The sequence below is a fragment of the Vicugna pacos genome, chromosome 3 (assembly GCF_048564905.1).
Source record: "Vicugna pacos chromosome 3, VicPac4, whole genome shotgun sequence".
NCBI lineage: Eukaryota > Metazoa > Chordata > Mammalia > Artiodactyla > Camelidae > Vicugna > Vicugna pacos.
Genome location: NC_132989.1, coordinates 21,837,597 through 21,856,605, shown reverse-complemented (window position 1 = coordinate 21,856,605; position 19,009 = coordinate 21,837,597). Strand labels below are relative to the sequence as shown.

Here is a 19,009-nt window from a genome sequence, read left to right as displayed (position 1 = left end):
TTTATGTTTTCTTAAGAAGGGTTTCTGAGACTGGACCCTGTGAGAAGACAAAACATGGGGAATAAAAATTATTCCTCAAATATCTGTTATTTATGGTTGAATTCTCTAATTTTTAAGGCTAGAAATACATTTGGATATGGGAGATGATTTAGGAAAGTATTCTGAGGAACTACTAGGGAGGTTCTAAGAATATTTTACTAGCTTTTAGACATAAGTAAAAGAATATTATATAATGTGACTTTAAATATAGTATCACTTCAAATAATAAATGGCATTGTTGGAGACTTTGAATAGGACTCAAAACTCTATTCTAAACATGCTGAAAATAAGGGCCAACATGTGGAAATCCATTTTGACCTACAGAGATTAAAATTATTTAAAATACTCTCTATTCCTAAGTTCATAGGAAACAAATTTTTCTTTCTAATGGAGGTACTGGGGATTGAATCCAGGACCTCATGCATGCTAATAATGCACTCTACCACTGAGCTACCCCTTCCAAAGGTCATTTGTTAACATGCAATAGGAAAAACATTTAAAGTTTCTGTCCTGAGGAGTAACCTTTAGTATTTGGTGTTCATAAATATTAAAGTATGTGTTAATTTTGAAAAAAATGTAATAACAGAGATATTGAAGAAGGTTTGTATGTCATGGTAGGTAACTACTATTCTATGCCATAAAAATGTCACTTGCCATTAAAAACAGAACACAAGACTCATTGGATGGACAACTGGTCAGAGTGGAAAATGCTGAATTCTAGTTTTCTTAAATGGGGCAGGACTTTTGCACTGGTAACAAATTATATAATAGGCTTAAAGATAAAATTCTTCTCCATCTTAATGTCTTTAAAGAAGAATAAATTAAAATATCTTGGATTTGCTTCAAAATGATGAGGGAATAAAACATATAGTAAACACAGATGGCCATATGTTGATCATCATTGCAGTTAGGTGATGGATATATGAAGGTTCAAAGATAATGCTCCCTACTTTTGTATCAGTTTGAAATTTTCCGTAACAAAGTTCTTGAAAAACTAAGTAGACATACACCCGCCGTATACCATGGTAAAACTAAAATTTGCGTTTATTGCATAACTATATGTATACACACACACACACACACACACACAAAATTCTAGAGATAAATTGGATTCACGACGGAAATGTCGGGCTGCGGTTCCACATGACGCCTCTGGGCGCCGCTGTCGGCCAGTGCAGAACAAGCGCGGATGCCCGGGATTCCTCAGCCTCCAATCTGGGATTTCCTGCGCAGCCAACAACACAGGGAGAAGGAAACCCGCTTACACACTGGGGTTCCTGGCCGCGCAGGCTCTGCCCAGCACACACGGATTCGCAGCTCCGCCTGTCCTGGGCCGAATACTCTTCCAGTGACGGCGTGGATTTCAGTTTCTTTGGCTTTCCAGAAAGACTGGGACACAGCGAGAACTAGAGCGCGCAATGGGAGGAAGCTGCACGCAGAAACGCCCAGCCCGCCGGCGGCAGGTACTGTTCCTCTTTCTGCTGCCTTTGTTCTACCCCGCGCTGTGCGAGCAGATCCGCTACTCGATTCCCGAAGAGCTGGCCAAGGGCTCGGTGGTGGGAAACCTCGCCAAGGATCTAGGGCTCAGTGTCCTGGATGTGGCGGCTCGAAAGCTGCGAGTTAGCGCGGAGAAGCTGCTTTTCAGCGTAGACGCGGAGAGTGGGGACTTACTTGTGAAAGACCGAATAGACCGTGAGCAGATATGCAAAGAGAGAAGAAGCTGTGAATTGCAGTTGGAGGCTGTAGTGGAAAATCCTTTAAATATTTTTCATATCATTGTGGTTATTGAGGATATTAATGACCATGCTCCTCAATTCCATAAAGATGAAATAAACTTAGAAATCAGTGAATCTGTATCCGTAGGTACACGAATATCCCTTGACCCGGCGACTGACCCCGATATAAATATGAACTCAGTTAAAGATTATCAGATAAATCCTAATCCTTATTTCTCATTAATGGTTAGAGTTAATTCCGATGGTGGCAAATACCCAGAGTTATCTTTGGAGAAACCCCTAGACAGGGAAGAGCAGCGGTCACATCGCTTGATATTGACTGCCTTGGATGGAGGGGACCCACCACGAAGTGCCACCGCTCAGATAGAAATCTTTGTCAAGGACACCAATGATAATCTCCCGGTGTTCAGCAAAGACGAATATAGAATCAGTGTTAGTGAAAATCTAGCCCCCGGATCCTCGGTGTTGCTGGTGACAGCCACTGACAAGGATGAGGGGGTAAATGCCGAAATAAGCTACTATTTCAGGAGAACTGCTCAGAGTACAAGACACATATTCTCACTAGATGAGAAAACAGGTATGATTAAAAATAACCAATCATTGGATTTTGAGGATATAGAAAGATACACCATGGAGGTGGAAGCAAAGGACGGAGGTGGTCTCTTTACCCAAAGTAAAGTAATCATAGATATCCTAGATGAAAATGACAACAGTCCAGAAGTAATCATCACTTCTCTCTCTGATGAGATTTTGGAGGATTCTCTTCCAGGAATGGTTGTTGCCCTCTTCAAAACACGGGACCGGGATTCCGGAGAAAATGGAGAAGTCACCTGTCATATAGGAAGAGATATTCCTTTCAAGATTTATTCTTCTTCCAATAATTACTACAAGCTGGTGACAGATGGGGCCCTAGACCGAGAGCAGACTCCGGAATACAATGTCACCATCACAGCCACTGACAAAGGCAAACCTCCCCTCTCCTCCAGTGCTACCATTACCCTGCACATCAGCGACGTCAACGACAACGCTCCGGCTTTCCACCAGGCCTCCTACGTGGTCCACGTGGCAGAAAACAATCCCCCTGGAGCCTCCATCGCCCAAGTCAGCGCCTCTGACCCCGACCTGGGGCCCAACGGCCACGTGTCCTACTCCATCGTGGCCAGCGACCTGGAGCCGCGCGCGCTGTCGTCCTACGTGTCCGTGAGCGCGCAGAGCGGCGTGCTGTTCGCGCAGCGCGCCTTCGACCACGAGCAGCTGCGCGCCTTCGAGCTGACGCTGCAGGCCCGCGACCACGGCTCGCCCGCGCTCAGCGCCAACGTGAGCCTGCGCGTGCTGGTGGGCGACCGCAACGACAACGCGCCCCGGGTGCTGTACCCGGCGCTGGGGCCCGACGGCTCTGCGCTCTTCGACACGGTGCCGCGCGCCGCGCAGCCCGGCTACCTGGTCACCAAGGTGGTGGCGGTGGACGCCGACTCTGGGCACAACGCCTGGCTGTCCTACCACGTGCTGCAGGCCAGCGAGCCCGGACTCTTCAGCCTGGGGCTGCGCACGGGCGAGGTGCGCACGGCGCGGGCCTTGGGCGACAGGGACGCGGCCCGCCAGCGCCTGCTGGTCGCAGTGCGCGATGGGGGACAGCCGCCCCTCTCGGCCACCGCCACGCTGCTCCTGGTTTTCGCGGACAGCCTGCAGGAGGCGCTGCCTGACCTCAGTGACCGCCCAGAGCCCTCTGACTCCCAAGATGAGCTGCAGTTTTACCTGGTCGTGGCCTTGGCCTTGATCTCTGTACTCTTCCTCCTCGCGGTGATTCTGGCCGTCGCCTTGCGCCTACACCGCCCTTCCAGCCCCGCTACCTGGGGCTGCTTTCATCCTGGTCTCTGTGTCAAGTCTGGACCTGTGGTTCCCCCCAACTACAGTGAAGGAACTTTACCTTATTCCTACAATCTGTGCGTTGCCCATACTGGAAAGACCGAGTTTAATTTTCTAAAATGTAGTGAGCCTTTGCAAACCACTCAAGACATCCTTTGTGGTGATTCTCCTAGGGCCTTAATTCCATTTCAGAGTGGGAGTGATTTGACTTCACATCCTGAGACCTTAACACCGGTGAGTTTTATTTTTGTGTCTTCTGTAATATTCTACTAGTTTTTCATATTTCAGGCATACTACTTCACTTTCATGTTCAGAATCTTATTTAGAAAATCCATAACTAGTCACTATTTTGTCTTCTCAATGTTCACTTTTTGCAGATTATATTTTTCAAGGCTTACTTGGTTCATAAGTTGCTCTATAATTTATAAAGAATGTCACTAAACTGGAGATACCTTGTCAAGCTTAGATTAGGAAAACATAGGCCATGGTCTTGGCTTCTTACCAAATAAATAAACATAAATGAATAATAAATAAATACATACATACATACATAAATAATACCCTATTCAAATCTGCTCTAAGTTGGATTTTCCATATCCTATTTACATGTGTAAGTTTATTAATATCCAGATACTCATTAAATACCAAAGTAGATGCTCATTCCAAAGAACCATCTATTGCAAATAATCTAGGATGTGTGTTTGGGTATCTTTATTTATTTTAACAATTTTTAAACTGTAAGCATTTGAAGGGGGATGGTGAGAGTTTCATGAAACCCTGAAGTTGCAAGCAAAGTTACAGATGTATGCGTTTTTTTTTTGGGAAAGGAGTCAAAACTTTGATTCCATTGCCAAATTTTCTATGGTCCACAAAACTTAATACTGTCTAGAGGAATTTTTCTCTTAAATTGTTAGTCCTTCTAGCCTCTTATATCTACTTTTCTTTGTGGTCAAATTGTACTCTTCCCTAATCTTTTTTTCTCTGCATTGCAAGACAAGGAGTTTATAAGAAAGCAAATGAAATGCTATTTTCTGGGTGCAATCTCTGTCTGATATAAAATCTTTGAAGACAACAGATAAAATCTTTGAAGAGTTCTATACTTGGGGGCATAGTGACGTAAACGTTTCTGAACATCCTGTTTTCTGTGTATGAAAGAAATGAACCTCTAAACTCCTCACCTTTGAGGAGCGAACTACTGCTGGGTTAATGGGAATATACAACTCTAGATGTGTGGGCCACTTTACTTCGAGCTTCCATACAAAATGCAAAGAAGAGATTACTTATACTGGTGTCAAGGCCCTGGTAAAAATAGGTCACTTGTCATAAATACTTATTTTTCAAAAGCCTGCATCAATATTCCTAACTTCAGTTTTTAAAAAATTGTAGCACTTGTATATATTCTCTTCTCACTGCAATACAATCCCTTTAATTTGTGATTACTAGCTTAACTCATTTTAATAGGTCAAATTAACTTCTAATATTATGTGCCTGTAATAAAACATTTTTAAAAATTCATTGAAGCTCAATAAAACCATTTTAGAAAAATATTTTGAAAACCTTTTACACAATCTTAATGTTAAACAAATTCAATTAATTAGTTGGTTGCTCAAATCAAAAGTTTAAAAGAGTCTAAGTGAATTATAAGGGGTATATCTCATATAGTTTCCATATGAATGTCTACTAAACACAGCTTGACCATTTAAATCAGAATTTCAGATAAATTTGTAAGGCTTTCCTGAATATAGCAGTAAGCATTACTAACCTGGATCTATTTCTATTGGGAAAATGAGTGTTGAAAATATATATTTAATCAACTGTTATCATTTAATGCTTTGTAGTCCTTTCATTCCATTTTATTTCAGCAAGTAAGAAACCCACAGATAGTAGTTGATTTAAGGCTATCAGTTGAGAAACCAACGAAATAATGTAAAATAAATTTAAATATACAACAAAATAGAGTAGCGTTTGCTTTCCGTTGCATACATAGTGGGTGCAGTAACTTCTGAGGACTCTGAGCGCCGCTGTTCACCTACCAGGAGAGAACCGCAGCCAGCGCTCAATCCGGATTCTCAGGGCTTCAAATACACAAAGCTCCACGATTCCTACAAACCGGCTCCAGGACTGCAGCGAAATTCACTCCAGAATTTAAGGTGCGCAGGTTGCAGAGACTTCCTGCAGCCAGGGAAAGAAAAAGGAACCGGCCAAAACAACAGTGTGCCCAGTGAGGACTCAGCGAGAATCCCGTCACCAGCCAACAATGGCCGCTCTAAGGAATCGCTCCGACCGCTGCGCGCTGATCCTGCTCTGCCTTTTCCTCCGTATGCCGTGGGAAGCCAAAGCTCGGCAGATCCGCTACTCTGTACCCGAGGAGCTAGAGAAAGGCTCTTTTGTGGGCAACATCTCCAAAGACCTGGGGCTGGAGCCCCGGGAACTGGCAGAGCGCGGAGTCCGCATCGTCTCCAGAGGTAGGACGCAGCTCTTTGCTTTGAATGCGCGAAGCGGCAGCTTGGTTACCGCGGGCAGGATAGACCGGGAGGAACTCTGCGCACAGAATCTGCAGTGTCTGGTGAGTTTTAACATTCTTGTGGAAGATAGGGTGAAACTTTTCGGAGTAGAAATAGAAGTTACTGATATCAACGATAATGCACCAAAATTCCAAGCAGAAAACGTAGATGTAAAAATTAATGAAAACGTTGCTCCAGGAATGCGTTTTCCTCTCCCGGAAGCTGTTGATCTGGATGTGGGCGTGAACTCCCTACAGAACTACCAGCTCAGCTCCAGTAAGCACTTCTCCCTAGCAGTTCAAAGCCGTGCCAGTGGCGTTAAGTACCCGGAGCTGGTGCTGGAGCACGCCCTGGATCGGGAGGAAGAGGCAATGCACCATCTGGTCCTCACTGCCGTCGATGGGGGTGACCCTCTTCGATCTGGCACTGTCCTCATTAGTGTGACTGTCTTCGATGCAAACGACAATGCACCGGTTTTCAGTTTGCCCGAATACCGAGTGAATGTTCCAGAGAACTTGCCTGTGGGCGCGCAGCTGCTGACAGTCACCGCCACTGACAGGGATGAAGGTGCCAATGGAGAAGTGACATATTCATTTCGAAAATTACCTGACACACAATTGTTGAAATTCCAACTAAACAAAAATACTGGGGAAATAAAGCTATCAGAAAATCTAGACTATGAAGAAACAGGTTTCTATGAAATAGAAGTACAAGCGGAAGACGGAGGAGCATATCTTGCAACTGCAAAAGTGTTGATTACAGTAGAAGATGTAAATGACAACAGTCCGGAGATGACCATCACATCTCTGTTTAGTCCGCTGAGGGAAGATTCACCTTTGGGGACTGTTATAGCCCTTTTAAATGTGCATGATCTGGACTCTGGGCAGAATGGACAGGTCACTTGCTCCATACCAGGGAATTTACCATTTAAGTTAGAAAAGTCCATTGACAGTTATTATAGATTGGTGACACACAAAGCCCTTGACAGGGAACAGGTATCCTCTTACAATATCACGGTAACAGCCACAGATGGAGGAAGTCCACCCCTATCAACAGAAACTCACTTCACCTTGCAAGTGGCAGATATCAATGACAATCCACCCACCTTTTCTCACATCTCCTACTTTACCTATATCCCAGAGAACAACCCCAGAGGTGCCTCCATCTTCTCAGTGACTGCACTGGACCCAGACAGCAAAGAAAATGCTCAGGTTATTTACTCCCTGGCTGAAGACACTATCCAGGGGGCACCTCTGTCCTCCTATGTCTCCATCAATTCCGATACAGGAGTCCTGTATGCACTGCGATCCTTTGACTATGAGCAGTTTCGTGATCTGCAGATACAGGTGACAGCCACTGACAGCGGGGACCCTCCACTCAGCAGCAGTGTGTCACTGAGCATATTTGTGCTGGACCAGAATGACAATGCACCCGAAATCCTGTACCCTACCCTGCCCACGGATGGTTCCACTGGTGTGGAGCTGGCACCCCGCTCCGCAGAGCCTGGCTACCTGGTGACCAAGGTGGTGGCGGTGGACAGAGACTCAGGCCAGAACGCCTGGCTGTCCTACCGCCTGCTGAAGGCCAGCGAGCCAGGGCTCTTCGCGGTGGGGCTGCACACGGGCGAGGTGCGCACAGCGCGGGCCCTGCTGGACAGAGATGCGCTCAAGCAGAGCCTGGTGGTGGCGGTCCAGGACCATGGGCAGCCCCCTCTCTCTGCCACCGTCACGCTCACGGTGGCTGTAGCTGACAGCATCCCAGATGTCTTGGCTGACTTGGGAAGCTTGGAGGTCCCGCAAGACTCTGATGCTTCAGGCCTCACGTTGTATCTGGTGATGGCAGTGGCCGCGGTCTCCTGCGTCTTCCTGGCCTTTGTCATTGTGCTGCTGGCCCTCAGGCTGAGGCGCTGGCACACGTCGCGCCTGCTTCAGGCTTCAGGAGATGATTTAGCGCGTGTGGCCACATCTCAGTTTGTGGGCGTGGACGGGGTGCGGGCTTTCCTGCAGACCTACTCCCACGAGGTGTCGCTCACCGCGGACTCGCGGAAGAGTCACGTGATCTTCCCTCAGCCCAACTATGCGGACACGCTCATCAGCCAGGAGAGCTGTGAGAAAAAGGATCCTCTGTCTTTGTTAGATGATTCCAGGCTTCCTATAGAAGATACCCCTTTGGTGCCAGTGAGTTCTATTTTTACTGCTTTTCTCTCCTTTAAAAATTAAAATCGGTTTTACATTTCAGTTTGCAGCATGATGATGGAAACTTAATCATAATTTTTTCACTTTTCCCTCCATTTCAAGGGCATTTGCTGCTTGCTAAAACATTGAAATGTAGAACTTGATGGTTGTTAAAGGTGATATGGTTTTACTTTCTGGTAAATATTCCGAACCTAGTCCGAATGAAGGCCTACTGTCATAGCCTGTTATGAGTAGCTTCATAGAATCTTACATTTTATCATTTTGTTGAGTATAATATTGACACTTCCTAAGAGAGGACTGCCACAGAAGTGTCTTGTCAATTCGTGTGCTCTCCTGTTGGCTACATGCTGAAACCCTAGCCCCTTAGATCACCCTGGCTCTTATTTTGAAGGTAGGCCTGGTAAGAATGGGTAAATGTTAGAAACAAATGCATTCACCTCACTGGAAATACTACCCATTTTCATTACTGTTCTATAGAGGATTTACTGATCTATACGTGTCCTTAAATTTTTCCAAGTGTCATTATACTTGGTAACACTGCAGCATCCGTTTTGCCCGTGATTCTAATTTCATTCTGTATGTGGAAGACATTCCATTTTAATTTTACTTTCCTTGCTCAATAGGGATTCCAGAGAGCCTATAGAAAGTTAAGCAAATTTGAGGTTCTGCTTTCTTTGTACTTTTTGTTAAATTCTCCAATCTCTAATGCTGATATATATAAAATTGGGGGAGATAAACTTGTACATGTTCCAAGTACAGGAGCAAGACATGTGTGTCAAAGGCATTTCAGTGACTCCACCTGAAACTCTGAAAACTCTGAAATTTAGAGTCAAAACAAACTTAAAGCCAAGAAAGTAATGTTATTTTTGCATGAGATCTGAATACAAGCAGAGAAGTACATAGAATTCTAAACCGGCGGTCAGTGGAGTTACTGATGAACCCATTTAGTATAGTGAAGATACTGATGTATTGATTTCTACTTTTAATTTATTACTAATATGCTTCTAAACTAATATGGTAGCATAAAGTCAGAGTGTCCTAATGTGTTTCAAAATATTTATGAAACCGTGACTTTTTTCACATCATTCAACATTTGTTCAAGGATAGGTCTATGGATGGCGAGCAGAGTTATTATCTTTTGGGTCATAGTTATTAACTATTAAATCCTTGAAACTGTCATTTTAAATGTCTGTTCATGAAAGTCAAAATTATTATGCACCTATTTCAAATAATTCTATTATTTAGAAAAATTCAGTTTTTAAAAAACCCTACTTTTTTGCATGGTTGCTATTGCAAGCAAATTTTTAAAATATAATTATTTAAAAGCAATGTAGGACACCTTGGATGACTGTCGTGAATATGACAATAGTTGCATTCTAGTTCCTAAATGTGCGGCGGGGTGGGTTAATACTTTCTGGCCAAATATAAGCCTGGATGGAAGACCAAAAAAGAAAGAAAGAGAAAGAAATAGTATTTAACTTCAGTACTTCCCTTTGTGGATAATTACTCTTAAAAGGAACAACAGTGATTGCCTCTGGGTGGAAGAACTGAATAGCAGTGGGACATGTAATAGGAGACCTACTTTGCACTCTACGTTATTTCGTGCCTTTTTGATTTTGAAAGAAATACTTCTACCTAGTCAAAAATCTATGTAAGATATTAGCATATAAAAACATAATAGTTTTTTATGTGAAAAATATGCTTCGTGCTGAAAATGGAATCACCAAGGAATACGATTCAAATATTTCCGCTGCTGTCATCTTCCCTTTAAAAGAAAAGATTTCTTGAAATACAAAAACTAAGCTGCGGTTCCACTTGGAGCCTCTGGGCGCCGCTGTCGGCCAGTGCAGAGCAAGCGCTGATGCCCGGGATTCCTCAGCCTCCAACCTGGGATTTCCTGCGCAGCCAACAACACAGGGAGAAGGAAACCCGCTTACACACTGGGGTTCCTGGCCGCGCAGGTTCTGCCCAGCACACACGGATTCCCAGCCCAGAGACTAGGGGTTCCCCCTGTCCTGGGCTGAATGCTGTATCAGTGCGCTAGTGTGCACTTTCTCCAACTAGAAAGACTGGGACGCAGCGAGAACTAGAGCGCACGATGGGAGGAAGCTGCGCGCAGAAACGCCCAGCCCGCCGGCGGCAGGTACTGTTCCTCTTTCTGCTGCCTTTGTTCTACCCCGCGCTGTGCGAGCAGATCCGCTACTCGATTCCCGAAGAGCTGGCCAAGGGCTCGGTGGTGGGAAACCTCGCCAAGGATCTAGGGCTCAGTGTCCTGGATGTGGCGGCTCGAAAGCTGCGAGTTAGCGCGGAGAAGCTGCTTTTCAGCGTAGACGCGGAGAGTGGGGACTTACTTGTGAAAGACCGAATAGACCGTGAGCAGATATGCAAAGAGAGAAGAAGCTGTGAATTGCAGTTGGAGGCTGTAGTGGAAAATCCTTTAAATATTTTTCATATCATTGTGGTTATTGAGGATATTAATGACCATGCTCCTCAATTCCATAAAGATGAAATAAACTTAGAAATCAGTGAATCTGTCAGCCCAGGAATGGGAACAATTCTTGAGTCTGCAAAAGATCCCGATATTAGTATGAATTCACTGAGCAAATACCAACTAAGTCCTAATGAGTATTTCTCGTTAGTGGTAAAAGACAATCCTGACGGTGGCAAATATCCAGAACTGGTACTAAAAAAGACCCTGGACCGAGAAACTCAGAGCACTCACCACTTGGTGTTGACAGCCTTAGACAGCGGGGATCCGCCTCGAAGTGGGACCGCTCAGATCCGAATCCGGGTGGTGGATGCCAACGATAACCACCCCGTGTTCAGCCAAGACTTGTACAAGGTCAGTCTTCGAGAAGACGTGCCCCCAGGCACCTTTGTGCTGAGGGTGAGTGCTACTGACCAAGATGAAGGCAACAACGCTGTTATCACCTACTCATTCCTTGGTGTGGCTGAAACAGCCCAGCATGTGTTCTCTCTGGATTCTGCTACAGGAAACATTATAACTAGAGAGCCCCTGGATTTTGAAGATGTCGAAAGATATACTATGGATGTAGAAGCAAAGGACCGAGGATCTCTCTCTACACAGTGTAAAGTAATTATAGACGTGTTAGACGAAAATGACAACAGGCCAGAAATAATCATCACTTCCCTCTCTGATGAGATTTTGGAGGATTCTCTTCCAGGAATGGTTGTTGCCCTCTTCAAAACACGGGACCGGGATTCCGGAGAAAATGGAGAAGTCACCTGTCATATAGGAAGAGATGTTCCTTTCAAGATTTATTCTTCTTCCAATAATTACTACAAGCTGGTGACAGATGGGGCCCTAGACCGAGAGCAGACTCCGGAATACAATGTCACCATCACAGCCACTGACAAGGGCAAACCTCCCCTCTCCTCCAGTGCTACCATTACCCTGCACATCAGCGACGTCAACGACAACGCTCCGGCTTTCCACCAGGCCTCCTACGTGGTCCACGTGGCAGAAAACAATCCCCCTGGAGCCTCCATCGCCCAAGTCAGCGCCTCTGACCCCGACCTGGGGCCCAACGGCCACGTGTCCTACTCCATCGTGGCCGGCGACCTGGAGCCGCGCGCGCTGTCGTCCTACGTGTCCGTGAGCGCGCAGAGCGGCGTGCTGTTCGCGCAGCGCGCCTTCGACCACGAGCAGCTGCGCGCCTTCGAGCTGACGCTGCAGGCCCGCGACCACGGCTCGCCCGCGCTCAGCGCCAACGTGAGCCTGCGCGTGCTGGTGGGCGACCGCAACGACAACGCGCCCCGGGTGCTGTACCCGGCGCTGGGGCCCGACGGCTCTGCGCTCTTCGACACGGTGCCGCGCGCCGCGCAGCCCGGCTACCTGGTCACCAAGGTGGTGGCGGTGGACGCCGACTCTGGGCACAACGCCTGGCTGTCCTACCACGTGCTGCAGGCCAGCGAGCCCGGACTCTTCAGCCTGGGGCTGCGCACGGGCGAGGTGCGCACGGCGCGGGCCTTGGGCGACAGGGACGCGGCCCGCCAGCGCCTGCTGGTCGCAGTGCGCGATGGGGGACAGCCGCCCCTCTCGGCCACCGCCACGCTGCTCCTGGTTTTCGCGGACAGCCTGCAGGAGGCGCTGCCTGACCTCAGTGACCGCCCAGAGCCCTCTGACCCCCAAGGTGAGCTGCAGTTTTACCTGGTGGTGGCCTTGGCCTTGATCTCGGTACTCTTCCTCCTCGCGGTGATTCTGGCAATCGCTCTGCGCCTGCGACGCTCTTCCAGCCCCAGCGCCGGGGGCTGCTTTAGATCTGTTCTCTGCTCCAAGTCTGGTTCCGAGATTCCTCCCAACTACAGTGAGGGAACTTTGCCCTATGCCTATAATTTATCTGTGCCTGGGAGTGAAACTAATCCGGAATTTAATTTTCTTGCATCTGTTGAACATTATCCAGCCACACAAGATATTCTCATCAAGGATAGCTCTTCAGTGCTATTGGCTAGCATTTTGACTCCTAGTGTTGAAGACGATAAGGATAGTTTTAAACAGGTAAGTATTTAAAATAATGCTTTATATATTACAATATGCCAACATATTCTAATATAGTACTGTTATTTCCAGATTCTAGGTTTCATCTCTTGTTAAAGTTCTTCAAATAAATCTAGCTCAAACCTGTAGATATTACTGTTAAAACTAAAGTTTACAATGCTGCAATCTTTCTACTGTTCAAATGCATTTAAGGTAAAATATATAGAGAACTCTTAGGTCAATTTTTCATGAAATAGAATATATTTTAATTAAGGATATGGAATACAGTTATATTTTTATACTGTGGTATTTTAAATGACAATTCTAATGCCATGCAAATTTTCTCATAATTTTGCCCTTATTTTACTTAATAAAGAAACATTGGTAAGAATTATAGTCATAATCCTAATTGATGATTTTTTTGGAACCATGCTAGTTCCACAACCACAAATGCTGTTCCCTCAGTCAGTAAAAATCGTTAGGAATCAAATCTAACCTGCAAGTGTTCAGTTCCAGTAGTGTTTGGAAACTCAAAAAAGAATTTAGCAAGCTCTTTAAATAATTACCCTTTTCATAAGTGCTCTTGGTATACTTTTAACATCACATTGCATAATTCTTTATTGTCTGCAATTTTAAGCTTTACAAATGCTTGTGATTCTCGAAGAGGTGAGTGTAGTAACTTCGGAAACAGGTATATTAGTTGGGTTTTTCTTTCTTGTTGCAATAATAAGATTGGGCTCTAGGCGCCGCTGTTCACCAATTAGGGAATGGGAAGCAGCGCGCTACAGATTCCCTCCCTCCCCTACCTCTACAACATAAAGCCGAGTGAGGTTGGATTCTCAAAGAGCCTGATGCTGGAAACTTAAAAGTACTTCTCTTCACTAATACATTTTGGATGCAGTCGGCCAGAGACCTTGTGGATACATGCTGATTCAGAACCAAACGGCTCAAGAAACCGCGGAATATAGGCTCAGCCACTGCCATGGCGAATCGGCAGTTGCGCCTGGACCGCAGAGGGCTGGTCGTACTGTGTATCTTCCTGGGGACGCTGCGGGAGTCTGAGGCCGGGCAGATCCGATACTTGGTGCCGGAAGAGACAGACAAAGGCTTCTTCGTGGGCAATATTTCCAAGGACCTGGGGCTGGAGCCTTGGGAGCTGGCGGAGCGCGGAGTCCGCATCGTCTCCAGAGGAAAGACGCAGCTTTTCGCTCTGAATCCGCGAAGTGGCAGCTTGATCACGGCGAGTAGGATAGACCGGGAGGAGCTCTGTGAGGCGGTTTCCTCCTGTTTTTTAAACATAGAGGTACTTGTGGAAGATACCCTGAAGATTTACGGAGTGGAGGTGGAAATAATGGATATTAATGATAACGCCCCCAGCTTCCGGGAGGAAGAAGTAGAGATAAAAGTCAGTGAGCACGCAACTCCGGGATCGCGATTTCCTCTTCCTAACGCTAGAGATCCAGATGTGGGAATGAACTCCCTCCAGCGCTACCAGCTCAGTCCTAATAGTTACTTTTCCTTGCAAGTGCGAGGCGGAACGGATGGGGCCAAGAATCCTGAGCTAGTGCTGGAGGGGAGCCTGGACAGGGAGAAAGAGGCTGCTCACCATCTACTCCTCACAGCCTTAGATGGAGGAGATCCCATCCGCCAGGGCACTGTTCCCATTCGTGTGGTGGTTCTCGATGTAAATGACCACGTCCCAAAGTTTACTCAGCCTGTCTATAGAGTGAGTGTTCCTGAGAACCTCAGCGCTGGATCTCGGGTTCTCATGGTAAATGCAATTGATCCAGATGAAGGAATCAACGGGGAAGTGGTATATTCATTCCGGAATATGGAAAACAAAGCTACTGAAATATTCCAGTTGGATTCTCGATCTGGAGAAGTCTTAATACAAGGTCTTCTGGATTTTGAGAAATACAGATTCTATGAGATGGAAATTCAAGGCCAAGATGGTGGAGGTCTCTTCACCACTGCTAAGATGCTGGTCACAGTTGTGGATGTGAATGATAATACTCCGGAAATAACTATCACATCTTCTACTAATTCAGTGCTAGAAAACTCTCCTCCAGGTACAGTGGTTGCTCTTCTAAATGTGCAAGATCAAGACTCCGGAGAAAATGGTCAAGTCTCCTGTTTTATTCCTAACAATATGCCTTTTAAATTAGAAAAGACTTATGGAAATTATTACAAGTTGATAACAAACAGAGCATTGGACAGGGAGCAGGTTCAGAGCTACAATATAACTTTGACAGCAACAGATCAGGGAAGTCCGCCCTTGTCTACAGAAACTCACATTTCACTGAATGTAGCAGATGACAATGATAATCCACCCACTTTTGCTCACTCCTCTTATTCTGCCTACATTCCTGAAAACAACCCCAGAGGAGCTTCTTTCTTCTCAGTGACTGCACTTGACCAGGACAGCAAAGAGAATGCCCAGGTCACTTATTCTCTGGTAGAGGATACCCTCCAGGGAGCACCGCTATCCTCCTTTGTCTCCATAAACTCAGACACCGGCATTCTGTATGCGTTGCGCTCCTTTGACTATGAACAGTTTCATGAACTGCAGTTGTGGGTGACGGCATGTGACAGTGGGGACCCACCGCTCAGCAGCAATGTGTCACTGAGCATATTTATACTAGACCAGAACGACAACGTACCTGAGATCCTGTACCCTGCTGTCCCCACAGATGGCTCCACAGGCGTGGAGTTAGCACCCCGTTCCGCAGAGCCTGGCTACCTGGTAACCAAGGTGGTGGCGGTGGACAGAGACTCAGGCCAGAACGCCTGGCTGTCCTACCGCCTGCTGAAGGCCAGCGAGCCAGGGCTCTTCGCGGTGGGGCTGCACACGGGCGAGGTGCGCACAGCGCGGGCCCTGCTGGACAGAGATGCGCTCAAGCAGAGCCTGGTGGTGGCGGTCCAGGACCATGGGCAGCCCCCTCTCTCTGCCACCGTCACGCTCACTGTCGCGGTAGCCGACAGCATACCCGACGTCCTGGCTGACTTCGGAAGCCTTGAATCTCCCGCCAACCCTGACGACTCGGTCCTCACGTTGTACCTGGTGGTGGCGGTGGCCACGGTCTCCTGTGTCTTCCTGGCCTTTGTCATCGTGCTAATGGCGCTCAGGCTGAGGCGCTGGCACACGTCGCGCGTGCTGCAGGCTTCAGGAGGCGGACTGGCGGGCGTACCCGCCTCTCAGTTCGTGGGCGTGGACGGGGTGCGGGCTTTCCTGCAGACCTATTCCCACGAGGTGTCTCTCACCGCGGACTCGCGGAAGAGTCACGTGATCTTCCCGCAGCCCAACTACGCGGACACGCTCATCAGCCAGGAGAGCTGTGGGAAAAGCGAGCCTCTCTTGATAGCTGACGATTCAGCTACCGGTTTAGGCAAATGTGATCCTACCAGTAATCAGGTGAGATTTATTTCCTGCCTCCCAATTGCTGGTATCCCTGTATAGGTCTTCTAAGTGACTTTTTTTCTGAGCCTGTTGTAAAACCTGTTTTTTTGTTTTTTTTTTTTGTTTTTTTAGAGGTGGGGCTTATATTCTTACATATTTAAAGCGAAACGTGTGAGTTTCTGTACTTTACCTTTCATCAAATTAACATTTTCCAGAGAGGTTTTGTAAAAGTCATTTTTTTAGTCCTGGTGTTTTGTTTTGTTTTGTTTTGTTTTGTTTTGTTTTGTTTTAATTTCAAAGGTCCAGTTCAGTTATAGATTGCTTTATTGTAAGGTGATTTTTAGTAATATTTTTTATCATCAGTGTCTATGGCTATCAGTGTAAACTGGTTATGATTCAAATTAATGATTCACAGGTTTTTTTTATTTCATTTCAACTTCCTATCACCTCCACTGATTTATGATTGTATTCTCCTATTGCTCGCTTTATTTCTAATGTTCATATTTGACACTGTTGATTAAATAGCATACTTGCTCTAGCTCTGTTTCTTATCCACAGTACATATGTACACACACTCACACATGTACACTTGCACACGTCTAAGCTTTTCTCTGAGCATGAAAGAATTCTGTTTTTATTTTTTGTGGCTGGTAATATTTTTCAATCATGTTGATTATTTCACCTTTGTCTCATTTATTTATCCCATCAAAACAAGATATAGTGACTATCTTTTAAATACTAGACTGTCTTGGGAGAGGAAATGTAGAACACACGTTTTTTTGTTAAGTTCTAGACATCTTTTCTGTTTCTACAGTGAAGAAATACTGATATTATTTCCTTTTATTCCTTTACCTGTAATTTAATGTCTGTGTGTGTATTGTTAATTTTTTTTAGTGTAGTAAATTCCCTTAGGGAAATAACTTCATGTTGATCCAGTGCTTCTCAAAAAGTTGTTTTCAAATCTGCTAAAAATGCTCACATTTTTCAGATTTATTCATATGGAATAGTTTGTGAATGTAAGAAACAGAGTGGGAATTTAGACTTTATCAGATTCCTTCTTTATTTCATTTGTAAACTCATTTTTGTATTAACTATAAGTATACTCAATTCTTATATTCAGAACCAACTTGTTATTGAAGCCCTGATAGTTACCTACTAACATAAGTGTTATGTGAAGCAATGTCTAGGGAAGTTAAGGAGGGAAAGGAAACTGATTTAGGGTATTTGGTCAAAGGAATTATCTCCATAGTCAATTCAGCTCATCACTCTCACACCACTTTTGGGTATTTGGCCCAAATTACTTGCATATTTATGTTTCCTTTCAAGTTTTCCTTTTCATTTTGGAATTGACCTTATTATAATTAACTATAAATTGAGTATCTAGTGCTTGTGTGAAAAGAATTTCAACTGTGGGAAAGGGGAGTCCTGCAACAGATGCCTAAGTTTGTATTGAAGTCAAGAAAAGTGTGAGATTGTTTTGAGCATCTAGGGCTAGAATTTATGCTTGTGGAATTCCAAACTGAGAAAAAAAAGATTTAAGGCATGTTACTTGAACTGAAATTAGATGAATAAAAAGAATATGAGGTGTTTGTTGAAAGAGAGAGGCTGTTCCATATTTTTTTAACATAGTTTGAACTAGTTAGGAGTTGTCAACCATGATCTTAGAGAATAAAAAGGAAAGGCTGGTTTTGACACTTGAGATTAAGAAGGTTATTTTGATTAGAGGTAGCGGGAAAGTTATGTTGAGATGCAACATATGGGGCAGTTAAATAAAAGGATAAAATTAAAACACTTACATTTCATGTCATTAAATGTCTATGGTAACCTACTAGGGTATACTCTTTATGATTAAAGTGTAAAACACTTAATAATCCTTTTCATAAATCTTATTTATAATTAACAAGGGAAACTGTATGGTATTGGCCATCCTTATCTTGAGTAAAACCCTACCTTTGATCTCACCTCCAGTTTCCTCTGATGAAAGGAGGAGGAAAATTATATGCATAGCAGATTGAAGATAATACTGGGTGTCACTTTATGGCTGTCACAATTTCCCCATACCACTTGGTGGGGCTGTTTTTCCACATGGTCTTTGTTTTAAGTCTGGAGAGAAGACTTTGCTTTGTTCTTCGAATATGTGTATTGCTTCTGATTAGAAAAAGACAAACTTTTCTCATTACTGAATTAATGGCTCTTCTATAGGATTTCATCTCTAGGGAAACTTATTTGGTAGTAAACAGTGGAAAATAGATCTGTCCAAAACTCCTAAACTGACTCATTTCCTATACATCAGTACAACATATCTATCGGAATACCGAATCCCATTATTAAAAGGCTTCTGACTGCAGTTTTCTAAATAGACTCCAAGCGCCGCTGTTGGCCAATGCGCTGCCAGAGCTGGAGTCCAATATCTACCCATGTGATTTTCTGCACGGTCACAGAAGCAAGTCGGCAAGGAGAGTAGCGGGAACTCAGGCTCTCTGCTCGGCATATCTGATTACGGATTACGGGCTGCGATGTCTTCAAACTGGGAGCGTTGAGTTTTCTCCGTGGTCGACGTAGACATTTTGAACGCAATTTGTGAATCATCTTCTCTTAACGTCTGAGGCTATAGCAGCGCAGAGAAGGATGGGAAATAGGGCGGAGCAGAGGAGCAGTACCTGGCGGCGGCGGCGGCAAGTACTCTTTTCTTTCTTGCTGCCTTTGTTACGCGGAGCGCTCTCCGAGCAGATCCGCTACTCTATTCCAGAAGAAATGGCCAGAGGCTCAGTGGT

General features: G+C 45.2%; 1 protein-coding gene and 1 long non-coding RNA gene across 21 annotated transcripts in view; one reads left to right on the top strand and one right to left on the bottom strand.

The window, feature by feature from the left end:
* The window catches only part of LOC102540146 (protocadherin gamma-C3), a 175,754-nt gene that overhangs the window by 77,961 nt on the left and 78,784 nt on the right, over positions 1 to 19,009 (top strand). The window contains exon 2 of one of the 20 annotated variants that reach the window (XM_072956105.1): positions 13,740 to 13,905. The exons of 14 other annotated variants lie outside the window; for them this stretch is intronic. In XM_072956105.1, the coding sequence (XP_072812206.1) occupies positions 13,740 to 13,769 (30 nt within the window). In that variant the 3' untranslated portion in view covers positions 13,770 to 13,905. Of the gene's footprint in view, positions 1 to 1,457; positions 3,876 to 5,625; positions 8,323 to 10,434; positions 12,860 to 13,648; positions 16,251 to 19,009 lie in introns of those variants that run through there. 5 more of the 20 variants (XM_072956069.1, XM_006204527.4, XM_072956058.1 and 2 more) reach the window with 5 other exon arrangements.
* On the bottom strand, positions 1,056 to 2,859 carry LOC140691871 (uncharacterized). The gene is made up of 2 exons (XR_012067501.1): positions 2,774 to 2,859; positions 1,056 to 2,605 (listed from the first exon to the last, which is right to left on the bottom strand). It is a non-coding gene; the product is annotated as an uncharacterized lncRNA (long non-coding RNA).